The sequence below is a fragment of the Microcaecilia unicolor genome, chromosome 12 (genome assembly GCF_901765095.1).
Source record: "Microcaecilia unicolor chromosome 12, aMicUni1.1, whole genome shotgun sequence".
NCBI lineage: Eukaryota > Metazoa > Chordata > Amphibia > Gymnophiona > Siphonopidae > Microcaecilia > Microcaecilia unicolor.
The window spans coordinates 75,727,093-75,754,738 of record NC_044042.1 but is presented as its reverse complement, the minus strand read 5'-3'; the positions used below and the strand labels follow the sequence as shown (position 1 = coordinate 75,754,738).

At 46.4% G+C, this 27,646-nt stretch overlaps 1 protein-coding gene across 1 annotated transcript in view; it reads left to right on the top strand.

Annotated features, from left to right (window-relative positions):
* KCNH6 (potassium voltage-gated channel subfamily H member 6) overlaps positions 1–27,646 on the top strand; it is a 124,571-nt gene that overhangs the window by 61,194 nt on the left and 35,731 nt on the right. The window contains exons 5-6 of the mRNA XM_030221117.1: positions 12,364–12,789; positions 20,845–21,244. Of these exons, the coding sequence (XP_030076977.1) occupies positions 12,364–12,789; positions 20,845–21,244 (826 nt within the window). The remainder of the gene's footprint in view (positions 1–12,363; positions 12,790–20,844; positions 21,245–27,646) is intronic.

Sequence of the window (27,646 nt, the reverse complement as noted above, 5' to 3'; positions counted from 1 at the left end):
GGCCCAGGGAGAGGACAAATTGCTGGAAATGGAGGGGAGGGGAGAGAGGAGGATTGCTGGCTATGGATGGAGGAGGGAGGGCAGAGAGGGACAAGAATGGACATGGATGGGAGGGCAGGACCCAGGGAGAGAGAAGAAATTGCTGGAAATGGATATAGAGCAAGAAATGAAGAAGAAAGGAGGAAAGTAAAGAAATAAATGGAAAGGAAGCCCTGGAAATGGAGTTAAGAGGACAGATAGCAGCAGACTCAGATACTGGGCCAGCATGATCGGAAAAAGAAAGTCACCAGACAACAAAGGTAAAAAAAAATCATTTTATTTTCATTTTAGCGTTTGGAATATGTCCACTTTGAGAATTTACATCTGCTATCTTATTTGCAATGTATAGCAATTTGTTTCTAAGAATATTGCTGACAGTTCCTGTCAGTGTGGCAAGTGGTGAGCGATCATTTTTCACCGGGGGGGGGGGGGGGGGGGGCGTGATCATTTTCACCGGGGGGGGGGGGCGCCAACTGATAGTCTGCAGGGGGGCGCCAGAGACCCTAGGCACGGCCCTGCTTTGACGCATACGTTGTTTCCTGCACTAGAGCCTTCTGAGCATTCTGCGTACATTTACGCCAATGCTAGTCCGGTGCTGATCGCCTCTACTGTCGGCGTTAGGTTTTGAGCATTGGCACATAAGTCTTTTCCCTGATTTGTCTTGCCTTGTCTGGGGCTGATATTCAGACCACAGGAGGGAGCCCGGCTAACTCCCGCGGTTGGCGGTCAGCCCAGACATTCAATGCCGGGCCGTATCTGGTGACCGGCATTGAATATCCAGTTTATTTTAGTCGGTTTAAAGTTAGCCAGCTAAGTTGATATTCAAAGATAACCGGTTAACTTTAAACCGGCTAAAGATATATCAGCTATTTAAACGGCACAATGTGGCCACTTACAATAGCCGGATATGGATTGAATATTCGGGGATAGCCAGCTATATCACGTGATATAGCCAGTTATCTCCTAGGCGCTAACTGGGAGTATTCAATGGAGGATAACCAGCTATCCCTCGCTGATTATCGTCAGATTAAATGGTTCCGTTCCTGGCTGATTAAGTGGTTTTGAATATTGAGGGTTATATCTTTATCTGTTCTGTTCTGTTCACACTTTGTAGTGCTATAGAAGGGGCTCTTAGCTCAGTCCTTGGACATACCCTACCAATGTGGTTTTCAAGATGCCCACAATGAATTTGCATGAGCTAAATTTGCATGTATGATCTTCATTGTATTCAGATCTATCTCATGCATATTCATTGTGGGTCTTCAGAAAATCTGCCTGGCTGAATGTGTCCTGCACTACAGAGATGGTTAAGAGCAGTCATAGTAATTCAGATGGAGTTGCTGAGAAGCAGGATTCAGAGGAGAGACCCAGCTTATTGGCAGCAGCAGTGTGTACCCACCCTTCCCATTCCTCCTTCTAAAATTAAACTGGCCCCCACTGTAACACTTCACGTAAAAGGTTTTTTTTCTTGTAGAGCAGGGCTTCTCAAACCTGGAGACCCCACAGCCAGTCAGGTTTTCAGGATCTCACACTGAATATGCATGAGATCAATGTACACATACTAGGCAAGATGTCTCTTGAGGCGGAGCTAGCATGCCGCCCCCTCCCCCGGGCCGAGATGCCGCCCCCTCGGGCCAAGCGTTTTACTTCATCACAGTGACGTTCCAAACCCAGCCGCGGCAGCAATTCCCATACGCTGCCCTGTCGCCCCCCGCACCCACCTCTTCCCTTTACTGCGGCTGCCTGAGCCTCTGATGAAACAGGAAGTTACTTCAGAGAGGCGGCCACAGCAAAGGGAAGAGGCGGGTGCCAGCAGCAGCAGGTCAGCATATGGGAATCGCTGCCGGGTTTGGAACGTCACCGTGACAAAGTAAAAAGCCCCGAAGGGGGAGGTGCTGCTCCCCAAGATGCCGCTCCTGAAGAGTGCCGCCTGAGGCCCCCGCTTCAGGTGGCCTAATGTTCAGGCTGCCCCTGTAGATCTCCAATGTATGCTGTTCTATCTCATGCATATTCAGCGAGGAGATCCTGAAAACCCCACTGACCGTGGAGTCCTCAGGACAGGTGTGGGAACTCCTGTGTTAGAAGGAAGGGGGGAATTTGAAAGCAAACAATGGACAAGCAGAAATGAAAGCTGAGCAGGGAACATGCACAGAGCTGTTAAGTCACCCAGTATCAGAAGAGTGGCCTGCAGTCCAATCCTGGTTTTGATCTTACATCCCAAAGCAGTGGGGTATTTGCACTTCATGATTCTATTCATTGAAATCAGTGCTGAAGGTCCAGTAATACAACAGGGCGGGACTGGCCTAAAATCTCCCTCCTGGAAATGGTAAAGTGGCTTTGGCTTCTCTGGAGAAAATTATCAGAGGTGATGTCCTATTGGAACTACAAGTCCATATATGAAGTGAGGTAAAACCAGGACTGGCTTGCTGGCCCCTGATGACCTGGAGCTGTCTGATGAACCTGTGAGCAGAGGTTTGATCATGCTCATTGAGTTCTTTAACCTAGTACTGTGGGGCTAAAAAGACCAAATCCTTCTGACTTTGCTCTGGAAATCAGAAATTGTATTTTTATTTTTCAGAGATTTCCAAACTTCTTGTCAGTCTGGCTAAGGACTTGGGGCATCATGTGGGGCCCTAAGCTGTACCCCCCAAGCTACATGATCACCCCCCCCCCCCACCTTGCCCAGCAGCAACAACAGCACAGACATAGGGTTCAGCTGCCAGAATTCTCAGAGCTTCCATCCCTAGAGCAGAGATGCCCAATGCCCAAACCTGTCCTAGGCAAACCCCAGCCAGTCAGGCTTTCAGGATATCCACAATGAATAATCATGAGTTCAATTTGCATACCAAGGAGGCAACATATGTAAATCAATCTCATGAATATTCATTGTGGAGATCCTGAAAACTCAACTGGCTGGGGTTCCCCAGGACAGGTTTGAGAATCACTGCCCAAGAGGCAAATCTCCCTCACAAATGTCACTAGGATTCTGTTTTCTCTAAAGGATGACAGTGGTCTGAATCTCCTCCTTGAAGAGAGATGCCAAGTTGCCTAGTTCCAGGCTGGGGACTCCTTGTATTGATTTTGAGCTTACATCCCACAGCAATGCGGAATTTGTAGTGCCTGATTCTGCCCATTGAACTCAGTGCTGCAAGTCCTACAATGCACCAGAATGGAGTGGTCAGAAATCTAGGATTGCCCAATATCTCCAACCTGGAACTGGGTAACTTAGCGCCTCTCTTCAAGGAGAAGATTCAGATCACTGTGATCCTTACCATATGGGATTGTTGTCTTTAGAGGACTTCCTTTCCTTGTCTCCTTTTCTGGCTCTCTGCTTCTTTGCCTGTCTCGTCTGCACCTCAACCATCTTTACTTCTCTCCGTTTTCCTCTCATTTACCGTGACCTTCTTGAATCATTGCCATCCGCCCTGCCCTATACCCCTCCCTCTATGAGACACTCTAATTTTAGAAACTTCTTCTCTCTGAATATTAAAAAATGAATAATCCTGAGTAGATTAAGCGCTTTAATTGTGGCAGATGATGAGTCAGTGAGCAGCTGTTGTCAGAAGGCCTCAGACAAAGCCCCACAGGACTCTCACTCTATCTTTTACAATTTCACTTATTTCTCCAATATGTCTGGTTTTGTAGCAGAGCTGCCAAGTTACCCTGCACCGGGGAGGGAGATTTCTGACAACCACCATCTTCATGGATTTTGGGTTTTATAGATAAAATTAAGGATCACACTGCTTTGGGATGTAAGTTCAAAACCAGAAGGTCTCCCTCCTGAAACTGGGTAACATGACAGGTTTGTGTGCTCTTAGCTAGAAATATGCAGATACGCAGAGCAAGCTGACTCCATGCGTGTCTCTGTTCATTTTTGGCACTGAGTATTGCCATTTGCTTTCTCAGTCTCCTGTGAATGGTTAGGCCTTGAGTTCAAAAATGATGAAGGAAGTACCCTTAATGCTACACTTGACCTTCTGTTGATACCATGAAATTAAGGGTAAGGGTCACGGATTTCATACTTCCTTTCTGTGGTACAACCAAAGTGGTTTAATTTATTACTTGCAGGTATTTTCTCTGTCCCTACTAAATGGAGGGTTAAGGAACTTGCCTAGGGTCACAACAAGGAGCCACAGTGGGAATTGAACCTGGTTTCCCTGCTTCTTATGGCACTGCGCTAATCATTAGGCTGCTCCTCCACGCAAACAAATACCAGAGCTACTAAGTTACCTGTTCCGGAAGGGAGACTTGTCCTGGTTGTCATCTTACACCCTATAGCAGCATGGTCTTTATAGCTCTTGGTTCCACCCATTAGAATTAGCGCTACAGGCTAGGATTGCCAGAAATCCAGAACTGGCTTCAAATCTCCCTTCTGGAACTGGGTTGGTTGACAGCTTTGTGTGCTTATTTACTGTGCCCTCTGATGTAGCACAAACAGAAATCAATAGATCTTCCATTGGGCTGAGTTGTGAAGGTCACAAAGATACAAGGTAGCAAATCACATTAAGATGGTGTTTAACTCATGTTGGACCTCACCTGTTTGGGTACATAGACCTATCCAGTCTAGTTGCATTCAAGACCTAGACAAGCAGGAGCTCAAGGCAGAAACTGAGGAAGTGGTCCCAAAACCCGTCTGCATGTCATGCCTCCTTCAGCTTGAGGCAGGCTTGGGGCCAACGTTGGCACTGGACCTCAGGACAATTCCCTAACACCAGTCCTGATTCCATTCCTGACACAATGCCACAGCTCCCAGTTAATCTTGGGCTTCTGAAGATTAACTCCCCCCCCCCCCCCCCCCCCCCCCCCCGTTTACTAAGCCGTGCACTAATGCCGACACAGCCCATTCACTTTGAATGGGTTGTGTCGGCATTGATGCACGGCAGCCATCAGTGTGGCTTAGTAAATGGGGTGGGGGTAAGTTTCAAGTTTATTTATACTTAGTTTACTGCCAACTGGAAAAACATTTCATTCAGGCAGTTTATATACAGTGTAAATTAAATAGTTTATATGACATATCCACAGTCTTTCTGCTGTGTATGATGATGCAACGGCAGCAGGCTTGAGCACAGGCGTTAAGGGGTCCTTTTATTAATGATTAGTGTGCACTCAATGATAAGATGCCCATTATATTCCTACTAGTGGAACCATGCCCGTTTCCTCAACAATGGAACAGGCCCTAGGAAGGCTGTCATGTAAGCTTTTTTTTTCTCTCTCCCCTGCCTCCCCTCCGCTCCATGTCCAGCGATTCTCCTCTTCCCTGCCCTCCCATCCGTGTCCCGCGATTCTCTCCTCCCATCCCATCCATGTCCATCAATTCTCCTCTGCCCTTCCCTTCCTCCCTCCCTCCCTCCCTCCCTCCCCTCGATGTCCCGCGATTCTCTCTTCCCCTCGATTTGTACCTGAACGTTCTATGGCTGGCTGGCACTGGCTTCCGTTCCGTTTGTAACATCCCTCCTGATGTCAGCTCGCCTCTAGCGTTCCCTTCCCTCTCACTGTTCTGCCCTCTGACGTCATTACGTCTTGACGCGAGGGCGGGACAGTGAGGGGGAATGGAACGCTGGAGGCTGGCTGACGCCAGGAGATGTTATGAACCCAGGCAGCCAGACATGGAACATTGGAGGTGCAAATTATTATATAGGATGGGTGTCTTATCATTTAGCACATGTTAATCATTAGCGCACACTAAATCTGTTAGTGCATCTTAATAAAAGGATCCCTAAAAGTGGGTTTTTATGCCTCCTTTCAATCTTTTAAGTATTTATATACTGCTTAGACCTAAGCAGTTTACAGTTTCGTTTTACAGGTACTGGGTCTGTCCTTATTGGTCTCACAGTCTAAGCAGGGCTTTTTTTGAGGGGGTACTCGGGGGTACTGAGTACCGGCACCTTTTCCAGTGCCTGCTAAAATTGACCTATGGACCACAAGTTTTAATGAAAGAGCTCAGGCTCAACACACCAATTCTGCCTTGTCATAGATTCTGTGACTGGTTGCAGGGGGCCTGGCTATTGTGGGGTGAGTCCCTCAGTGATCACCCCACCCCTGAAGGGTGGCCTGGCATTTGAGTACCGGCACCTTTTTTGCTAGAACAATTACACTGAGTCTAAGTAGTACATTGTACTGCAGTTCTACCTGGGGCAATGGAGGGTTAAGTGCAGTGGCGTAGCTAGGTGGGGCTCCAGGGGAGCAGCCGCTCCCCAAAATGGAGTTCCGCCGGTACCTATTTTTTCTCGTCGTGTTGCACTGAGAATGTGCGCCGGTGGAACTCCGCTCTCACTCCCCCAGCGCCATCAACTTGGCTCCGCTTCTGGTTAAGTGACTTGCCCAGGTTCACACGGAGCTGCAGAGAGAATTGAACCTGGTTCTCCAGGATCTTAATCTACTGCCGACCATCAGGCAGCAGCAGAAATTGAACCCACTATCCCAGGCCTGCAACCCACTACACTAACCATTAGGCCACTCCTCCACTCACCAAGGTTTGAACCTCAGACTCAAAAAGAAATTGTTCTACAGTGTGGGGCCTATTACACTAAAAATAGAGGAATAAATTGGGTCAAAACAAGCGTGACGAAAAGCAGGCACCCCTAAAAGGTGTTGTTGTGATGAATGCAAAGATTGGATGGGTATGTGGGTATTAGCAAACAGGACTGAAGTAAGGGAAACAAATGTATAACTTTTATATACCAAAGTCAAGATTTTATAAGGAATCCTTGCTGAGACTGGCAGCCAGCTGCGAACCCCTGCCATAAACCAATGCATGCAAACGAATCTCTTGAATAATTTTTGTGGCTGGTGGTAGCCCTGGACCAGAATTTGACATCCCTACATTAAGCAGTGCTAGTGGGGTAAGACCAGGGGTGTGCTGGTAAATTGTTAACAGTTGGCTCTCTCTTGCCAGCAAAGTAAAAGCGAATTCAGGAGGGGCCCAAGCCCACATTTTGGGATCCATTTGTTAAAGTAGCCATGGAGAACCGGCTCCCATAATTCTTAAAAACTTAACAAACGGCTCTCGAGAGCCTGTGAGAGCCTGCTCCAGCACACCACTGGGTAAGACTGATAATGTAAAATCAACTCCAGTATTTAGAGCAGTAAGGCATACAAATATTTATAATCTGGAAATGTTAAATGTTTGCTATTGGGATTTAGTATATCATCGTAATAATTAATAGTATATATTTGCAATGAAGGTGGGTGTTGCAGGTCTTATTTTAATCAAAGCATGCATTTGGATCTGAGGCACATCTATTTTATTCTGGGAGAAATTCTGAAAAATATCAAGAAAAAAAAAGATACAAACGTGTGTAAGAAGTCGGAAGGCGCAAACTTGAGTTTCTCACCTATGATCAATCTCTCCCTCTTCCCTCCTTCCCCCGGCTCGCACCTTCCCAGCTGCCTTTAATTAGAACTCCAGTCATGCCAGCAGAGTTTGCTCCACAGTGACTGAAAACACTTCGATCTCAAGCTGGCAAATGTTAAATCACTAATAAAAGGGGGAAATATAAAAGCCTAGGTTATGTCTAAAACAAATATACATATGTATATATTTTAACATAATGCAATTATTAAACTAAATTCTGATTTCCATCATCCCCCTAATTTCTATCACATTATTAAGGGAGCTGTTTCTGTTTACAGGTTTGTGGGAGCTTCTTTGATTTATACTCCTACTGGGGGTGATGAGGAGGGACTGATTATCACACTCCACATGATTTATAATTGAAAAGTATATAAGCTCCAAAATAACTCACACAGGGTAGTGTGGTAAAGAAAAAGGAGGCAAATGACTGACTAAAGTGAATAGGATGAGGGTACCACTCCTTCAGCAGAGCATTAAAGTCCCTGATCTTTAAATACAGCTTAGGATACGTCACTTTGAGGTGCTGCAAAGAGTGTGGAATCTTTACGTATGGTCTCGGAATGAGGATCCTGAGCACCACCCCTTATTCTCCCCCTGCTCTGGACATGGGTATTTTGGGGAAATCTATATGAGAAAGATGGCTATGATATAGTAGAGTAGTAAAGGGATGCAGGTGAGGAAAACAAAAAGAAAGGAAAACAGGAGGAGACCAACTGAGTTCCAACACAAGAGAAATCGTTTATTGAAATATGGACAACAGACTTGATGCAGTCATGCGTTTTTAGCTCAAAGAAGTGCCTGTCTCAGGAGTTGAACATAGTAACATAGTAAATGACGGCTGATAAAGACCTATATGGACCATCCAGTCTGCCCAACAAGATAAACTCATTTTACATTGTAAGCGATACTTTATATGTATGCCCGAGTTTGATTTGTCCTTGCCATTTTCAGGGCACAGACTGTAGAAGTCTGCCCAGCACTGGTTTTGCTTGCCAGTTACCGGTTTTGCCACCCAATCTCCGCTAAGATTCTGTCTAAACAGGATATCTTTGTGTTTATCCCACGCATGTTTGAATTCCATTACAGTTTTCATCTCCACTACCTCCTGCAGGAGGGCATTCCATGTATCCATCACCCTCTCCGTGAAAAAATACTTCCTGACATTACTCCTGAGTCTGCCCCCCTTCAACCTCAATTCATGTCCTCTAGTTCTACCGCCTTCCCGTCTCCGGAAAAGGTTTATTTGCGGATTAATACCTTTCAAATATTTGAATGTCTGTATCATGTCACCCGTTTCTCCTTTCCTCCAAGGTATACATGTTCAGGTCGGCAAGTCTCTCCTCGTACGGTTTGCAACACGAATCCCATACCATTTTTAGCTTTTCTTTCCACCACTTCCAGTCTTTTTATATCTTTAGCAAGATATGGCCTCCAAAACTGAACAATTCTACAAAAATATACACTTATAAAACATATTTAATTTATATATATATATACACACACACACACACACACACACACACACACACACACACACAATCATCTACTATAATAAAACTCACCCTCAACGTTCTGAGGACACTGACGTCAGTGAAGCCAAGCTCTGACTTCCTTCAAAAAGGTTCGAAGGTTCGTGGTGGTGAAGCCACCAAAATCGTTCCGGGCCCCGCCCTTGAGGGCGGAGCAATGGCTGAACAACAAAGGGCTTGGCACGGAGGGAGGCAGGGAGGCGGGGGGGAAATCGCTCCGGGCCCCGCCCTCGAGGGCGGAGCAATGGCAGAACAGTGAAGGGGTTGGCAGGGAGGGAGGCAGGGAGGCGGGGGGTGGGTGGGAAATCGCTCCGGGCCCCGCCCTCGCATCAAACGTCATGACGTTGGGGGCAGAGCAATGGCAGAACAAGGAAGGGGTTGGCGACGAAAACCTTGCTAGCGCCCGTTTCATTTGCTCTGAAACGGGCTTCTTTTACTAGTATTCAATAAAAACAGCAAAATAGCAAGTACTGAAAGGCATAAAAGAAATCATGAATAATAAAAAATGAAATATAAATATAAATATATAATAAAAGGCAACATATATTGAACGAAAAGAAAAGCAAAATCAGCCAATACATAAAGACAATAGTGACAAAATATATTGTCTTTTATAAAGATATTTATGTATTAACAGCAAATTACCAATAGATAAGAGCAGTCATGAAAAAATATACTGTCTATACTCATTCATTTTAAGAGATATTTATATACTAATTAATATGGGCAATGTAGAACAGGCCATATACATAAAAAAATGATTTTGAAAATTAAAATTAAGGCATGTGAGGAACCAGGGTTTTCCCACCAGCTTCACTAGGGGGAACTATTCCTTTGGCTCAGTGACAGAATCTCAGATTCAAAGCTTAGAAAGTTATTGAGTCAGATCCTGAATTTTCTAGATATGGAATTAACGTGTGATATTGTAGGCTACTACAGAAGGAGTCAAATTCTTACCATTAATAAGAGCTGGAGCTGAGTGCTCACATCTCATTCCTTTGCAGGGTCTAGGTGAGAGCTGTGGACTGTGATTCAGAAATTGTGGGATATGAGAGCCAGACTCCTGTCCCCTACCAAGCCTCTGTATGACCTTGAGCAAGTCACAGTGGTAGCAGTTCTGTAAACTGGTGCCTACATTTAAGCGCACTGATACCGAGTGCTGGACACCAATTCTATAATGGCCTAAGATGTCATTATAGAATGCTAGTGGAAGGCAGTATGGGCACACCTAAGTTTAGGCCTAACCAATTACATCATGTCAATGGGCAGGTATAAATGGGTGTACCTACAAGCACCAAGTGACACACATAACTTCTAGTATCCTATAAATTAGTAGAAACTATTATAAAGAATAAAATTACAGGACACATAGACAAACATGGTTTAATGGGACAGCAACACAACATAATCAAGGATCGTACTGGACAACCTACTATCATCATTCCCCTCAACCCAATGACGCCTGAATCACAATCTTGTATTTGTTACCAATCGTAACAGCAAATGCCTTTACGGTTACTTGTAAGCCACATTGAGCCTGCAAATAGGTGGGAAAATGTGGGGTATAAATGTAACAAATAAATAAATAAGCATGGATTCAGCCAAGGGAAGTCTTGCCTCACCGATTGCTTCATTTCTTTGAAGGCGAGAATGAATAAACATGTGGTTAAAGGTGAGTCAGTTGATGTAGTGTATCTAGATTTTCAGAAAGCTTTTGACAGATTTCCTCATGAGAGACTCCTAAGAAAATTAAAAGTCATGGGATAGGCGGCAATGTCCTTATTGGACAGAAAACAGAGGGTAGGGTTAAATGGCCATTTTTTTCAATGGAGGAGGGTGAATAATGGAGCGCCACAGGGACTGGTGCTTTTTAACATATTTATAAATTATTTGGAAATCGGAATGACGAATGAGAAGAATAAATCTGCAGATGACACAAAACTGCCCCCCCCCCCTTCGCAACATCCTTAACTCTGCTGATCGCTTACAGCTCATAGCCTCCCTACTAGAATGCAAAGACAGTAGCACTAACACAACTAATCTGGTAATATACCTGAAGACTATAGGCTTATTCTGAATCATTAATATAGTTGGCCCATCGTAATGCTGCTAAACCTGTTAAATATTATTATTTGCTGCTAGTCTTAAAATGTAAACTGTTGATAATTGCTGTCCCATTTCTCAAAGGGCCCTTTTACTAAACCATGTAAGCGTCTACGCGTGCCCAATGCACACCAAAATGGAGTTACTGCATGGCTACCGCGTGGCCCTTCCGGTAATTTCATTTGTGGTGCGCATCCGCTACGCACGCCTGAAAAATACTTTTTATTTTCTGGCGAGCATCAGCTATGTGTGCCAAGTGGCATTTGGCACACATAGGTCATTACTGCCCGGTTACCGCATGAGACTTTACCACTAAGTCAATGGCTGGCGGTAAGGTCTCAGACCCAAAATGGATGCACGGCAATTTTGATTTTGCCGCATGTCCATTTTCGGCAGAAATTTTAAAAAGGGCTTTTTTACTGGTGCACTGAAAAACGGATTGGCATGCACCCAAAACCCGCACCAACACTACTGCAAGCCATTTTTCAGCACACCTTAGTAAAAGGACCCTCAAATGTAAACCAACTCAACTGTACATGCTACACTGTAAGCCACATAGAACCAAATGGTAAAAGGGATGGGAGGACTTCCCTATGAGGAAAGGCTAAGACGGTTAGGGCTCTTCAGCTTGGAGAAGAGGCGGCTGAGGGGTGATATGATAGAAGTCTACAAGATAATGAGTGGAATGGAGCGGACAGATGTGAAGCGTTTGTTTACACTTTCTAACAATAATAGAACCAGGGGACATAAGATGAAGCTAGAATGTGGTAGATTTAAAACAAATAGGAGAAAGTTTTTCTTTACTCAGCGCGTAGTTAGACTCTGGAACTCGTTGCCGGAAAATGTAGGGACAGCAGTTGGCATTGCTGAGTTTAAAGGAGGTTTGGACAGACAGATTCCTTAAGAAAAAGTCCATTGAACATTATTAATTTAAATTTTTGTTTTGTTTTGGGGTTTTTGCCGGGTTCTTGAGGCCTGGATTGGCCACTGTCGGAGACAGGATGCTGGGCTTGATGTACCCTTGGTCTTTCCCAGTATGGCGGTGCTTATGTTCTTATGTAAACCTGATTTGGATAATGTGGGATATAAGATCAAATAAATGAAATGAAGCCATTTACGCTTTCTTCAGAGCAAGTGTACATTTGTGCAGGAAAATTTGGGCACTGTTGCAGGCAGCTCCGAGAATCTATTCTATAAAACTACATAGGCTTTCATTGCCTTTATAAAGTAAGTGCCTTTATTGACTTTTTTCATAGAGGCCACGTTATGAAATTCCTCCTCCGTGCGTGTATAATTCCTGCTCAGCTTTATAGAAATTTTTTGTTGTTATTACTACAGGTGTTGTCGTTAGGAGCTGATGTTTTACCAGAGTACAAGCTGCAGGCTCCCAGGATCCATCGATGGACCATCCTTCACTACAGCCCGTTCAAGGCAGTCTGGGACTGGCTCATCTTGCTTTTAGTCATTTACACAGCCATCTTCACCCCCTACTCTGCTGCTTTCTTGCTGAATGACCAGGAAGAGGAGAAGAGTTGGGCGTGTGGCTATTCCTGCAACCCCCTCAACATTGTTGACCTAATCGTAGACATCATGTTCATTGTGGACATTATCATTAACTTTAGGACCACCTATGTCAACATCAATGATGAGGTGGTCAGCCACCCAGGCAAAATTGCCATCCACTATTTCAAGGGCTGGTTCCTTATTGATATGGTGGCTGCCATCCCTTTTGATCTGCTCATCTTCAGGACAGGGTCGGATGAGGTAAGCACAGAAATGAGAAGACGGTAATTTCTTATGTGCTTGTGTTCTGCTGTACATTTCTGTTAGGTTCTGTTGTGTGTTGAGGGTCTGATCAGGGGAGTTTTGTGTTAGGGTGTAATTGGTTTTTGGATTCTGTCATGGATAGTTCTATTATCTGAAATAGGTGGCTTTTGCTATGTAAGGGTTTCACAGTGCACCAGTTGGAGGACTGAGATTTGAACCTGCAGCCTTTGGACACCAAGGCGAGGGATATGCCTCCTAGCTATAAGAAAACCTATCTTAGCTAAGCTTGTGAGGCAGGCCTTCCCAAACCTGTCCTGGTGATAAGGCATTGGCAAACCTAGGGCTCAAAAGTTTAGATGAGCCCTGTCAGACCTGCAGGAGGACTTAGAAGGCTAGTATTGCTGTCTGATTTATAAAATATTTGAAGGATCTTGCCCAGAGTACTTGGTTAAATTATTTGCATTTCCATTATCTCCATCTTTTTCCAGATCAGGATACTCCTGCCTTCTGTACTGTACTGTACTGTAGTGGGTGTCAAATACAAAAAGTCTGTAGACTTGTCATTTCCTTAACAGGCTGTTAAGATCTGGTCTTCTCTGCCGATCTCACTGAGAAGAATGCCAGCATACTTGAGTTCTCGCAAAAATTTGAAGACTTACTTATTTCAAAAGTATTGCTGTTAATCATTTCTGTTTCTTCATTTTTTTTATTGTAACTTGCATTGAACCACCCCAGTGGGAGTTGGCAGGATATAAGACTCATATCATATCATAACTATCTGGATTTTTCAGGATTCTACAGATTTGTAAATTAACTTTCAAAGTCAGAAGGATGGCTAAAAAGCAGTGGCGTAGCCAAGGGTGGGCTTGGGTGGTTTTGGGCTCAGGCCCACCCAGTACCAGCATGGCTATAATGTGGGTGGCAGGGATCCCCAAGCCCCACCAGCCGAAAACTCCCAACAACTGTCCCTCCTGCATACCTTGTAAATAGCAGATCTTCGCCTGCAGTGAGCAGTGACTGATGCATACTGCTCGCACCGGCCCCATAGCCTTTGCTCTGATGTATTCTTGCCTAGGTGGAAACAGGAAGTTGCATCAGAGGGAAGGGTATGGAGCCAACATCAGCAGTGTGTATTAGTTGCTGCCCGTTGCTGGTGAAAATCTGCTATTTAAAAGGTATGCAGGAGAGGGAGGATATTTGAGAGACCATATAGCATGCAGGTGAGAGGAGAGACCACATCATCTGTGGGATGAGGCGGGGTTCTTCTGCCCACCCATCTTGGGCCCAGGCCCACCCAAACTTTGGTGTCTGGCTACGCCCCTGCTAAAAAGTCTGGATATTTTTCAGTTTAGTCCTTCCAGTGTATAGACTGTGGTAGGATTCACAGTCACAGGGAGAAAGAGGTGAGCTGTAAGTACTCGGGGGCAAACTGAGCTCTGCTAGGCCTTGGAGAAAGCCAGTGGAACTAGTGAAAAGGTGTAGGAATGGGGAAAGTACGAGGGATCTGCTCCTGCAGGCTCAGCAAAAGAGCTTGCAGCAAATGCAAGAATTTTATATGATGGTGGGCAGAGTTGATTTGGAGGGGGGGCACTGTCTGAAAAGTGACAGAATACATACATTGGCATCTGAAGATTGAGAGTCCATGCATGTGTGTATCTGAAAACCAAGAGTATGTGTGTGTGTGTGTGTATGTATGTAGGTTTTAAGAATAGGACCATGCATGCATGTGTGTAAACATGAGACATTCTCTGGCAACGAAATCCAGAGTTTAATTACCTGTTGAATGAACATTGTAGCATAGTAGATGATGGCAGATAAAGACCTGTACGGTCCATCCAGTCTGCCCAATAAGATAAACTAATTACACATGGTATGTGATACTTCATATGTATACCTGAAGAAATATTTTCTCTAGTTTGCTTTAAATTTACTACTTAGTAGATTCAATGTGTGCCCCCTAGTCCTAGTACTTTTGGAAAGAGTAAACTAGCAATTTAGCTAGTTTCTAGCCTGTTCGCCACCCTGGGCAGATTACCACTGCACCCCCCCCCCCCCCCCCCAATGTGCATCACACACCCCAGCACGTCACCCCCCACCCCTGAAGCGCATCACCAGATCTTTCCTCCCAGCAAAGTGGTGTGTGGAGCAGGCACGCGGCTGTCAGCTGTGCCGGTCCCCTGCCCCGGAACAGGAAGTAAGGTAGAGGGGGCAGGGCAGGGGACTGGCAGAGCTGACAGCAGCGCGCCTGTTCTGTGCATCCCCTGCACCTGGGGCAGACCGCCCCCACCACCCTGCCCTTGGTATGCTACTAACTGAAGAGCATGTGTGTGTGCTTCTTTGTGTCTGATGGGGACAATCCTGTACAGAAGGCGTGGAACCAAACAAGCTTAGCAGTGGTTAGATGGCAACACCAGTAATTGGGAAGCAAAGCCAGTGATGGCTTCTACAGTCTGTGCCCTGATCATATAACTGGACAGATTCAGCTTCCGTAAACGGAGAACAAGGCCAGTGATGGGCAGACTTCTACGGCCTGTGCCCTGAAAATAGCAAGAACAAATCAGGATCAAGTATACATATCATACCATATACTATGAGTTTATCTTGTTGGGCAGACTGGATGGATCGAACAGGTCTTTATCTGCCATCATCTACTATGTTACTAAAGTTGTATATAGATAGAGCTTCTCTTTGAAATTTTGGCTACAGTGGAGAAATCCACAGGTAGAAATTAATCTGTAGATGTAACCTGCATGGAGTGACAGGTACAACTCTGGCTGCCTTGTTGGGTAGACTGGATGGATCGTACAGATCTTTGTCTACCATGATTTACTATGTTCCTATGTTACCTGTGCGCATATTAAGTGAAGGGAAGTTTTCAGCCCAAGGAATCGACCAGCTTTGTCAGCATTACCGCACCAGGAGCCACTAGTGCAGCTTGATAAAAGAGGCCCTAAGTTACCTGGACAAACATTATCCTAATACTGCCTCCTCTGTCTGTATCGTTTCAGAAGTGCCAAAGAAAGCTACATACAAGTTCCTGTTGTTCCTTCGATTTATGGAGGTTTTATCATATATAAAACTTTGTAAATATACCCCTCAGACACATAGGCTTAATACTCTTCCTCCTTATGACCCCCAATGTGTCTACCACACTTGATCATTCGCTACCATAACCTCACTATGTATTTGTTCATACTGGTACTGGCGATCGCCTCTACTGTACTGTGTAAGCCACATTGAGCCTGCAAATAGGTGGGAAAATGTGGGATACAAATGCAACAAATAAATAAATAGCTGTTAAATCTCACTCTTGATAGTTCTGGTTTGTACCAGAGGCAATGGAGGTTGAAAATGACTTGCCCAGCTTCCCTGGTTCTCAGCTCACTGTCTAAACACTAGGCCACTCCACTCAGAGCATGGGCTTGTGGAGTCACCATGCTTATGTCCAATCTGTTCCTGATGCCACACCCAAAACTAGGACCCACAGTTTTCCATAGGCTACTTCTGGAGATGTGAAGTATATGGGAAAAATCATGAATGAAGATTTGGGGTGGGGAGGGTTGGACATGGAAAGAGTGATTTGGAATTGGGTGGGGGTGATAAAAGAAGTAAATGGGGATCTGTGGTAGGAGCCCCACAAATTTACGTTTGCCTAGGCCAACTGATTGGTTTTTCAGGCTATCCTCAATTAGTATATGTGAGATAAATTTATATATAGTTGGTATTCATAATTATTTCATGCATATTCATTGTGGATATCCTGAAAAGCTGTGAGGTTACCAGGACAGGTTCAGGAAGCTCTGTAGAAGGAGAGCCCCAGTTGTTCTTACCTGTATGGCTGCCTAAAGAGTGAGCCTGCATGCATGTGTGTATCTGAAGAGTGAGAGTTCATACATGTGGAAGTGTGACTGAAGAGCAAGAGAATACATGCATGAATCTATGCTACTGTGTCTCTGGTGGGGACAGCATGATGCCTAACTTGAGGTGAAAAGTTATAGAACTGGCCCCTTAAGTGTTTTATTGAAAGTACTCAGAAGAGCGGGGGAGGTGCTGGAGCTTGTCACTTGCATGAGAGTGAAAACCTTGTTTTTCTGCCCTTCATTGCTGGCTCTTGGCCTCAGTTGAGCACCCTGGCTAATTTGTGACCAGGCTGAAGTGTAAGGTGGCTGCCGGGCTAAGTCCTATTATAGAAGCAGCCCAGGGAGGAAAACGCTGCCCCTACCTTGCTGATACTCCTATCATCCACTTTAGAGCAGTCTGTTGATGAAGTTGCGTACGTCTAGTAGCGCTATAGAAATGATAAGTAGTAGTAGGTTGAGTGCTCAGAGAAGTTTACTCTGCACTAGACATGGCCAAGGCCTTGGCATGTTATTGTAGATGACATGAGAGACTTGCCCCTGCTTCTCATGCAGAGACCTTAACGTCACAGGTCAGGATGGAAATATCAGCTTGTGCCCGTAGAAATTTGAAAGCAATGCCTCAGCGCATTTCTATGAATCTGTTGTAGCATTAGGATGGATGGAGCTGGGGTTTGATTGTAACAAAACAAATAATCTTGTTTTCTCTGTCTGCCACTTTGCAAACTCGCTGCATTCTCTGCCTGTCCCATTAATAGTGATGGATGAAGCCCTGCAACTGGCTTAGTACAAGATATCTCAAATATATGCTGCTTATTCCCAGGGCTGAAATCTTGTCACAATAAATCTGTTAATACTGAGCGCCAGTATAATAATGTACCTTCCTGTCATGCATTTCATTTAAACGGCATCCCAAAATTCCAGCATTTGAGAAACATGTGGGCAGCCACTTCTGTGGTGGCTATCATGGCACTTTCTATTTCAAATAGGGATATTGTGGGCATTCAAAAAAAAATGAGAAGGATGACAGGTATGAGGTGGATTAGCAGCAGTTTGAGGCAGTTTTGGAAAGGCCCAATGGACACAGTGGTTCTCAACCGTATTTTGAATGCACAAGATATCCAGAATGAGGCGCCCTGACATAAGTACCTGGACAAAATAGCCTTGTTACAAAATAGCCCTTGACAAAAATAAGAAGTCTAGAGGGGCATTTTTGAAAGGGACATCCAAGTTTTTGATGAGGACGTCCTCGCAAAACGTTCCCATCCAGGGGCGGGGAAACCCGTATTATCGAAACAAGATGGACGTCCATCTTTTATTTCGATAATACGGTCAGGGACGCCCAAATCCTAAAATTTGGTCATCCTTAGAGATGGTCTACCCTAGACTTGGTCGTTTCTGATTTTTGGCAATAATGGAAACCAAGGACGCCCATCTCAGAAACGACCAAATGCAAACCATTTGGTCGTGGGAGGAGCCAGCATTTGTAGTGCACTGATCCCCCTGACATGCCAGGACACCAACCGGGCACCCTAGGGGGCACTGCAGTGCACTTCATAAATTGCTCCCAGGTACATAGCTCCCTTACCTTGTGTGCTGAGCCCCCCAAACCTCCCCCAGGCCCCGCAGCAGAAGACATCTTCTTCCTCTAGCTCTGACTGCCTGCCCCTGCGGCTGCTTTTCCTCTTAGGGCTTGCTTAGTTTCAAAACTGAGCATGCGTGCCTGAAAGGAAAAGCAACCGCTTAGCTGGGCAGAAGAGCAGCACTGGAGAAACCTCCGGGTCCTCCCCAGCCTCTGAGGGGAGACCGGCGCCAGAGTTTTCTATCTCCTGCTCCTGTCGGGATGTGATCACTCGGGTCCTGTCAGGAACAGGAGAGAGAGAGAGAGACCCCAGCGCAAGCCACCCTTGGAGGCCCGGGCCCAGGGAATTTTGGCCCCCCCCCCCCCCGCCCCCCTCTCTCGGCGGCCCTGCAGGAGAGGCTTCTGCCTGGTTAAATCACTTGGGCTATCTATCCTCTGTTATTCAGTGGCACTTTGAAGAGGAACCAGCAGATATGCAGGTACCAGCAATATTCAGTTTCAGTGCCTGCATATAGGACCGCACTCCTAATTGTACCCGCTTAACTATGCAGGTGCCGACTCTGAATATCGGCTGCACCCACATAATTTCTGGTAACTTGCCAATCCAATGTCTCCCCCCTTTCTGGACCCCTCGATCCCTTCTCATTCATCAGCGACCACCTCTTTCCAATCATCCCATTACTCCTCCCTCCATGTCCGATCACCCCCCCTTTCTGATTCCACCCACTCAATCCCCCCACCCCACCAAGGTTTCAATCCCCTTTCCAACTGTCCCCTCTGATCCCCACCCCACCCCAAATCTGAGTCCCCCAATCCTTGTTGATACAGGAATCCCTGCCCACACCCTAGTCCTCTGTATAACCCCTCTTGAACTCCCAGGGCTTACCCAGAGGGATCTATGGTGTATAGTGGTAAGGGGCTGGAGTAGGCCCCTTTTTAGTCCTGCCTTGTTGGCTCTGGCTATTAAAACAGTGGTGCCCTAGCGATACTCTCATGGTACTACCACTAGAAACATGTAGGCAGATAGGGGCCTCTCCTGCCCGCTTAAATCACTTCCCGCCACCTAAGTCAGCATATTCAGTGGCACTTCGCCAGAGAGTGCCACGTGCTACTGAATATCCCCTCAGCCGCTGAATACCCCTTCAGACCACCCAACTAAAAAGTGAGCAGGTCGGGGACAGCAAACTAACTCAGCAGGTTTGAAGATAACCGGCTATGTCAATATTCAGACATAGACGGTTATCTTTAAACTGGCCAAAGATGTACCGGGGTTTGATGGGGCCAAAAATGACCGCCAAACCTGGTTTAAACATTGGCGGATAGCTGGTTATATCGCGTGATATAACTGGTTGTCCACTGGCCGCTATCTGTGGATTTTCAGCAGCCCCTCATTACCTCTCTACCCTCATCTCCCCTTACGCCCCTACCTGAATCCTCCGCTCACAGGACAAATCCCTCCTCTCAGTGCCCTTCTCCACCACCGCCAACTCCAGGCTCCGCCCTTTCTGCCTCGCCTCACCCTATGCTTGGAATAAACTTCCTGAGCCCATACGCCAAGCCCCCTCCCTGCCCATCTTCAAATCTTTACTCAAAGCCCACCTCTTCAATGTCGCTTTCGGCACCTAACCATTATACCCCTATTCAAGAAATCTAGACTGCCCCAAATTTATTGACTGCACATTTTTCTCCTCTAGATTGTAAACTCCTTTGAGCAGGGACTGTCCTTCTTTGTGAAATTGTACAGCGCTGCGTAACCCTAGTAGCGCTTTAGAAATGTTAAGTAGTAGTAGTAGTAGTAGTAGGATAGCCGGTTATCCCCCACTGAATATCGGCAGATAGCTGGTTAAGCATTATTTAACCGGTCAGCATCAGCAATTAAGATAATTAGGGGTGAAATAATCCCTAAATGAAAGTTGTACCTGTGTAATTAACAAAGCAGTGAAGATGCATTTAAAAAAGATTCCCATAAAGGGATCAAAAAAATTCCCCCATCTAATAGTCCTAGATCTTTCTCCAACTATCCTGCTAAAAGTGTGAGGTTATTGAGAGCGATAAATACAACTGTTGTTGTGGATTTGATTTGTGCCTTCTTTCCTTTTAGATATGTTTTCATTTTCTGTTCTATTTACTGCTAATGCTATGCAATGTTCTTGGCTCGGAAAGAAAAGCAAAACCATAACTCCCTGGATCAACCTGTCAGAAGAATCTGAAGCTCTAGATGCAGAGGCATCATTCACAGTTCCTAGTGGTGGAGAGAGATGGGTTGGGGATAGGGAGTCAGTCATCATGTAATGGCACTTTAGGGTCCATGATTTTAGGGATTTGGAAGGAGCCAAGGTACCTGACCCTTAGCCAAGGCCCGTTGCTGCAATGACTGGGCTAAAGTGAATTGGGAGGGGAAATAAAATGGGAGAAAAATCCATATACAGCAGTGAATGAAGGTCCAAGGTACCAGATCAGAGCCGTAGCAATGATCTGACAGGGAGTAGGAGGAAACTGCCAGGCAAAAACATAATAAATTAATTTAATAAAGCTAGATGGGCAAGGAGCTAGATGGCTTGTATGCTCTTTACACACTTTTTGCTTCTCTTGCCTCTTTTTCTCTTTCTGAAGACCACAACCCTTATCGGCCTTCTGAAAACAGCTCGTCTTCTTCGGCTGGTACGGGTGGCCCGCAAGCTGGACCGCTACTCAGAATATGGTGCCGCTGTCCTCTTCCTGCTCATGTGCACGTTTGCACTGATCGCACACTGGCTGGCCTGCATCTGGTATGCCATCGGCAATGTGGAGCGTCCCTACATGGTGCATAAGATAGGCTGGCTGGACAATCTGGCTGACCAGATTGGGAAGAGCTACAATGACAGTGATGGCTCTTCAGGGCCCTCCATCAAGGACAAGTATGTGACAGCCCTTTACTTCACTTTCAGCAGCCTCACCAGCGTGGGCTTTGGGAATGTGTCACCCAACACCAACTCTGAGAAGATATTCTCTATCTGTGTTATGCTGATTGGCTGTAAGTACTACTGCCATTGTGACTGTGGCATGTTTTAACTGTATGTGCTCTCTGACCTCCGACTTTACGTGCCAGTGGCACTGATTGCTTCTGTCCTTGTGACCAGTTGACACCTGATCTGAATGTGTGTCTGTTGCTTAGTAAATTTGCTTTTGAGAGCTTGCTAGGACAGGCTTCCTGCCATACAAATACAGTAGTAGACTAACCAGCTCATTTTCAAAAGTGATCGCCGGCCATCTTCCGACATAAATCGGGAGATGGCCGGTGATCTTGGAAAAGCGGTGAAATCGGTATAATCAAAAGCTGCTTTTTTGACAGCATCGCCGCTTTCCTGTCGCCTCGCCGGCAAAAGTTCAAAGGGGCGTGTCGCCAGCGAAGCGAAGGAGGGATATGGGCGGGCATAGGCATGGCTACCAGATGGCCAGCTTTCGTGGATAATGGAAAAAAAAAGCGGCGTTAAGCAGTATTTCGCCGGGTTTACTTGGTCCTTTTATTTTCATGACCAAGCCTCAAAAAGGTGCCCCAACTGACCAGATGATCACTGGAGGGAATGGGGGATGACCTCCCCGTACTCCCCCAGTGGTCATCAACCCCCTCCCACATGAAAAAAATAAAAATAAAGCACTTTTTTGCCAGCCTCAAATGTCATACCCAGCTCCCTGACAGCAGTATGCAAGTCCCTGGAGCAGTTTTTAATGGGTGCAGTGCACTTCAGGCAGGCAGACCCAGGTCCATCCCTCCCCTACCCGTTACACTTGTGGTGGTAAATGTTAAGCCCTCCAACCCCCCCCCCTCCAAAACCCATTCTACCCACATGTAGGTGCCCCCCTTCACCCATAAGGGCTATGGTAATGGTGTAAAGTTGTGGGAAGTGGGTTTGGGGGGGATTTGGGGGGCTCAGCACCCAAGGTAAGGAAGCTATGCACCTGGGAGCTTTTTTTTGTATTTTTAAAAAATTTTTAGAAGTGCCCCCTAGGGTGCCTGGTTGGTGTCCTGGCATGTCAGGGGGACCAGTGCACTACAAATGCTGGCTCTGCCCATGACCAAATGCCTTGGATTTCGCCGGGTTTGAGATGGCCGGCATTTTTTTCCATTATCGCTGAGAAACAAAACCGGTGATCTCAAACCCGGCGAACTCTGGCATTTGGCCAGGCTAAACCGTATTATCAAAAAAAAAGATGGCCATCCATTTTTTTTTCAATAATACGGTTCCAGCCAGCTCTTGCGCCGCCGCCAAAATAGATCGCCGGTGATCTATTTCGCCGGTGACGTTCGATTATGCCCCTCCGCATGTCTTTATAAATCCCTTTCCCTTATTGTCCAGCAGACCAGTCCACATCGGTTGGGTTTTGCCCTGCATAACCAGATGTTGCACACTATTCTCTGTCTCCAGCAGATGGTTGATGGATATTCTTTTGATACTGGTTGAGGTGGGCCCAGTTGGAGAACTGGTTACCTGATAGAGTCCAGTCAGGTAGGAGATCTAGAAGTCTACCTAGTCTGAGGGGAATGGAGGAATTCAGGCCCTTCCCCCTCACTCCCTCTCGCTCCTCCTTTACCTTCCCTCTTGTGCATAGATTGTTCTGAGGAATGGGCCAGGGAGAGGAGTGTTTGCCAATGAGGTGTTCAGTTCCACTGCAGGAGGGAGCTCCTGTGTGGCATGCTGTCATAAAGGGAAAGATTGAGATCATATTTGGGATGCAGAGAGCAGCACATGGACAGTGGGAGGTTCACAGCCAAATTCATTCGAGGAGCAGTTCAGGCAGTTTCAGTGATAGTGTCTGCATGTGTGAGAGGCTGCCAATAGATCACTGGTTCAAAATGCCATGTGCTGCTCCTGCTGTGGCAGTTTCTGGGGAAATATGAGTCTGGGTGGCTTGTTTGATGGTGGGGCAGTGGTGCAGGCTGCTTCACATGAGACTGACTCCTGAGAGAGAAAAAAGGTTGGAGCTGATGGAGGATGCACCACCATTTCATCTTGTGGTAGAGCAGGAATGGCTGCTATCTTGCAAGCAGGGAGTTCTACAGCACTATCCTTGATTGATTTGCCCATGCTGACTTCAGAGGGGGCAGGGAAGGGGGCTGATATAGTTCCCCAGGAAGAATCAGAGGGAGCGTCTGGGACAGGAAGCTCCCTGGGTCTTTTTCCCTGGAATTAATGCCACTACTTCACCAGACATTTTTGTTTCCTCAGTCATAGGGGTCAGTGATACTCCAGGGAAGAGGGGTACTGTCCTTCCTCATTAACGGCCCAGGTCCATGAAAAGCCCAAGGCTTGACCTGAAGAGGGACTAGGATGCCCAGTCCGTTGTGGGTTCGGACAGGTGGACAACGGGAAATTTGCCAGAATGGCATGGGTCCCTTTGAGAGACATTGGAGGACGAAGAGCTTACATTGACTGAGAGGGATTGCCCCTCTGTGGTCCAGCTTCTGTGGGAAGAAAAAGGAGGACACATTGATCCAGTCCGGGTTTTGCTTCCATTTGAAAGCAATAGAAGTAAAACCCAGGCTGGCTCAACCTTTTTCTGGAGCCATATGGTAACCCTAGTTGTATGAATATGAACCAATAAGGCCCACTGGGGATTGTCAGACATTGCAGTTAGGAGCCCTCTGCTAAACCCACAAGCGATTATTACCCTCCAGTTCCAGGAACTGCAGGCACAGGCTGGCAACTGGGAGGGCCATTTTAACAAGGACTTCTCAATAAGACTGGCACATTTAGGCTCCAAAGTCAATGCAGATGTAGTTAAACATCCTCTGAGACAAGAACTTTGTGTGAACGTGTGAAAAGAAAATCATGATTACCAGCTTTCTATGCTTACCCAAACTGTCCACTGGTAGCAAGAGATAGTAACCTTGAGATGTTTCCCATTTTGTATTTAGATATAAAACTGATTAAGAATAAGCATGATATAGATTCTTACTAAAATGGGGTAAAGGAGTCCAGACGCTGGTCAACACTGCAGGCATTATACCAGCCTGATGTACAATCCAGGGGCGTAGCTACGTGGGGCCACGGGGGCCTGGGCCCTCATAGATTTGGCCCTGGACCCCCCTGCCGACGACCCTCTTGACCCCCCTCCCGCCGCCAACCCGCCATCACCGTCTGCTACCTTTGCTGGCGAGGGACCCCAACCCTCGCCAGCCGAGGTCCTCCCTTCGTCAGGACGTCAGACTCAGAAACAGAATGAAGGAAGAAGAGGACCTCAGCTGGCGGGGGTTGGGGTCCCCCGCCAGCAAAGGTAGCAGAAGGTGATGGCGGGTTGGCGGCAGGAGGGGGGGTCGAGAGGGTCGTCGGCGAGGGGGGGGGTCAAAGTTGGTGGCGGGGGGTTGACAATGGCGGGTGGGGGCTAAAATGTGCCCCCTCACCTCTGGCTCTGGACCCCCCTCCTGCCGAAGTCTGGCTACGCCCCTGGTATAATCCAGAATAAAAAAAAGCCCATTGATGTCACTGAATGTGAGGGCTATATGCTCTGAAAAATTACAATCAAGAGCAATACAGTTCTCAAATTATTTTCTAATATATAAACTTCATTTCATTGTAATATCATTTCTCTACTAACAGTATAAGCTGACCAATACTTGGGCTGCAGGTTCCTTTCTCGTAAAATCTAGCTTCTGCATGCCACAAGTTTGATTAAAATGCTGCATCTTCATTCTACCTAACAGAGCCTGGAAATTCTTTAGAATCACCCAAATAATATCCAAGCCAGAACATATATAATAATTTAAATATTGAAAGACCATATTTTACCTTCAAGCAAAATAGCCTCCGCACACGTGGACCTCAGCTAATGAAAACTGAAACTAAGTTTTTACAAAGCCTGACTTTGAGCCACATTTGGAGTGACAGCTGATGTCATATCTCCACAGAGAGGCTAAATCCTAAAGAACTTATCATCCCAAATTTACAGATTTAAATTCCTGCTAAACTTTTGTATCAAAAGCATTTATTTGAAAACTCTATTTACCGTGTAAACTACTGTGTAAGATCATAACTGCATTACTTGCAATTGCATTACAAACACACAACAAAAGAATGCAAAGAGTAGCTTTCCCACCCCAGACTACCTTACAATCCCTGGTCATGTAGTTGTGTAGTCAGGGTAGGAGTGATCCCCAGTCACTTTTGCCCTTATCAGCTCTCAAAATGGCTGCTGTGACCTTTTGCGGCAGTCTCGTGAGATTGCCACTAGAGGTAATGCCAGCCATTTTGAGAACAGAACCAGCATGGACAGGAGCACCTGGGATCACTCCTGCCCTGACTACACCCCTAGATGCCAGGGATTGTAAGATAGGTCCAAGGGGGGCACCTACAGGTGGGCAGAAGGGACAATCAACTCCTGTTCGGAGGGGAGAGGAGAGAGCAGGGGCAGACTGACCATTCGGGCAACTGGGCAGTACCCAAGGGCCTAGTGCAGTTGGGGGCCCAGTACTTCCTCCCCACGTCTGTCATCTCTCTTCTTTCTGTCCCCAGATCCAGCATTCCCCCTCTATTACCCCCCCCCCCCCCCCATTTACCTCAAAAGTTCCTTTCTCTGTACAGGGCCCCAGCTGTTTGCTACTGACAGGAACCTTCTCTCTGCCACAGCCCGCCCCTTTCTGATGTCACTTCCAGCTTCCGCAAGGGTGGGATATGGCAGAGAGGTTCCGGTCAGTGGCAGACAGCCAGGGTCCTGTATGGAGAAAGGAACTTTTGAGGTAAACACAAGGAGAGAAAGCCAGATCCAGGGGCAGAGAGGAGAGAGGGGGAAATGTTGACCTCGTGAGGGGGGAGAGATGTTGGACTTGGGAAGGGAGGAAGGAGGCAAAGATGGTGCATCAAGGGGTGGGAGAAAGATGTTGGATCTGGGGATGGGGAAGTGATGTGGGGCCCAGGGGCAGAGGGGGAGGGATATGGAACCCAGAGGTGGGGGGCCCAGGACCCTCATTGCCTGGGGGCCCAGATCCCTGTCAGTCCACCCCTGGGAGGGAGACAAACAGGACAAAGCACAAATATTTGGCTTCCACCAAAAACACACAGTCAGTTTTGGTCGAAACTGAAACTATGGCCATAGCCTATTGGCCAAAATCAGGCAGAAAAAGGATTCTGGGCCCGTTTTGGCACTGTAACTGAAACCGAAACCAAAATTCAGCCTCCCTCGGTCAGCCTCTAGATTGGGGCATTATTGAAGTAAGCACGGTAGCATGCTGGTTTACCGGAGGCTGCCCGACCCAATCACCCCTTTAAATCTTTTTGGGAATACTATCCTACCAGTAGACTCTTTCCGCTACTTAGGTGTCATTTTTGGATTCTCTTTTAACATTCTCCTCACAAATATCTAATATATGCAAAAATGTTTTGTTCGGCAGCTACAGTTAATTAGAAGGTTTTTTTGATCATGATGCATTTCATTCACTTATCCTTTCATTATTAATCTCTAGAATCAACTATTGTAATATAATTTACCTAGGATCCCCTCACTGCGCTCTCAAATGTCTTCAAACGCTACAAAACACTGCAATTAAGCTACTTTGTCACGCTAAGAAATCTAACTGTGTCTCACCTTTGCTTCAGAAACATCACTGGCTCCCTATCGAGCAATGAATCATCCACAAGCTCTTAACTCTCACCTTCAAAGCTTTTCTGGTGGGTGTTCCACAATGCTTATCTAATCTCACTATTCCATACTCTTCCATGTGTCTGCTATGCAGGGCCGATCTTAGTAAATGCGGGGCCCTGTGCAGACCAGTTCAGTGGGCCCTCCTGCCTACATCTGCCCCCCCCGCCCACCCATGCCTGCCACCATAAGCCATAATTTATCAGTTTAAAAGGAGGTTTCGAACTCTCGGAACCACATCTCAGCCTATTATGCATCCACCACGTTTTACAGAGCGACAGACAGTGGCAGCAATTTTCATATTTCATCAGCTGCAAAGCCCAGAGCCTCTTCGCTGCTGCATCCTGAAGCAGGAAGTGACATCAAAAGGGGGCGGGACGCAGTAGCGAGGAGGCTCTGGGCTTAGCAGCTGACAGGATATGAAAATCGCTGCCGCTGCCTGATGCTCTCTACTGAAATGTGGATGCACATTAAGGTACAGAGCAGGGAAGTGTTCCAAGACAGGAGGACAGATGTGCCAGAGAAGCGGAGCCCCTATGATTGCGAGGCCCTGTGCGACTGCCCCTGCAATATAGGCAAATTTTGGCTATCGTAATATCATGAAATCATCTACCTGGGAGAAATATGGGACTGAGTTTGCAAGGTAACCTGTCTCTGGCAATCCCACAGAGATTAGCAATTGTACATCTATTGAGTGTGTTATCTCTGTACGCCAGCTTAAAGGAACACTGCATCCCAAAAATCCCTGCTGGTCCAATAAAGACATACCACAGGAACACTCAGTCCTCCTGCACATTCACTG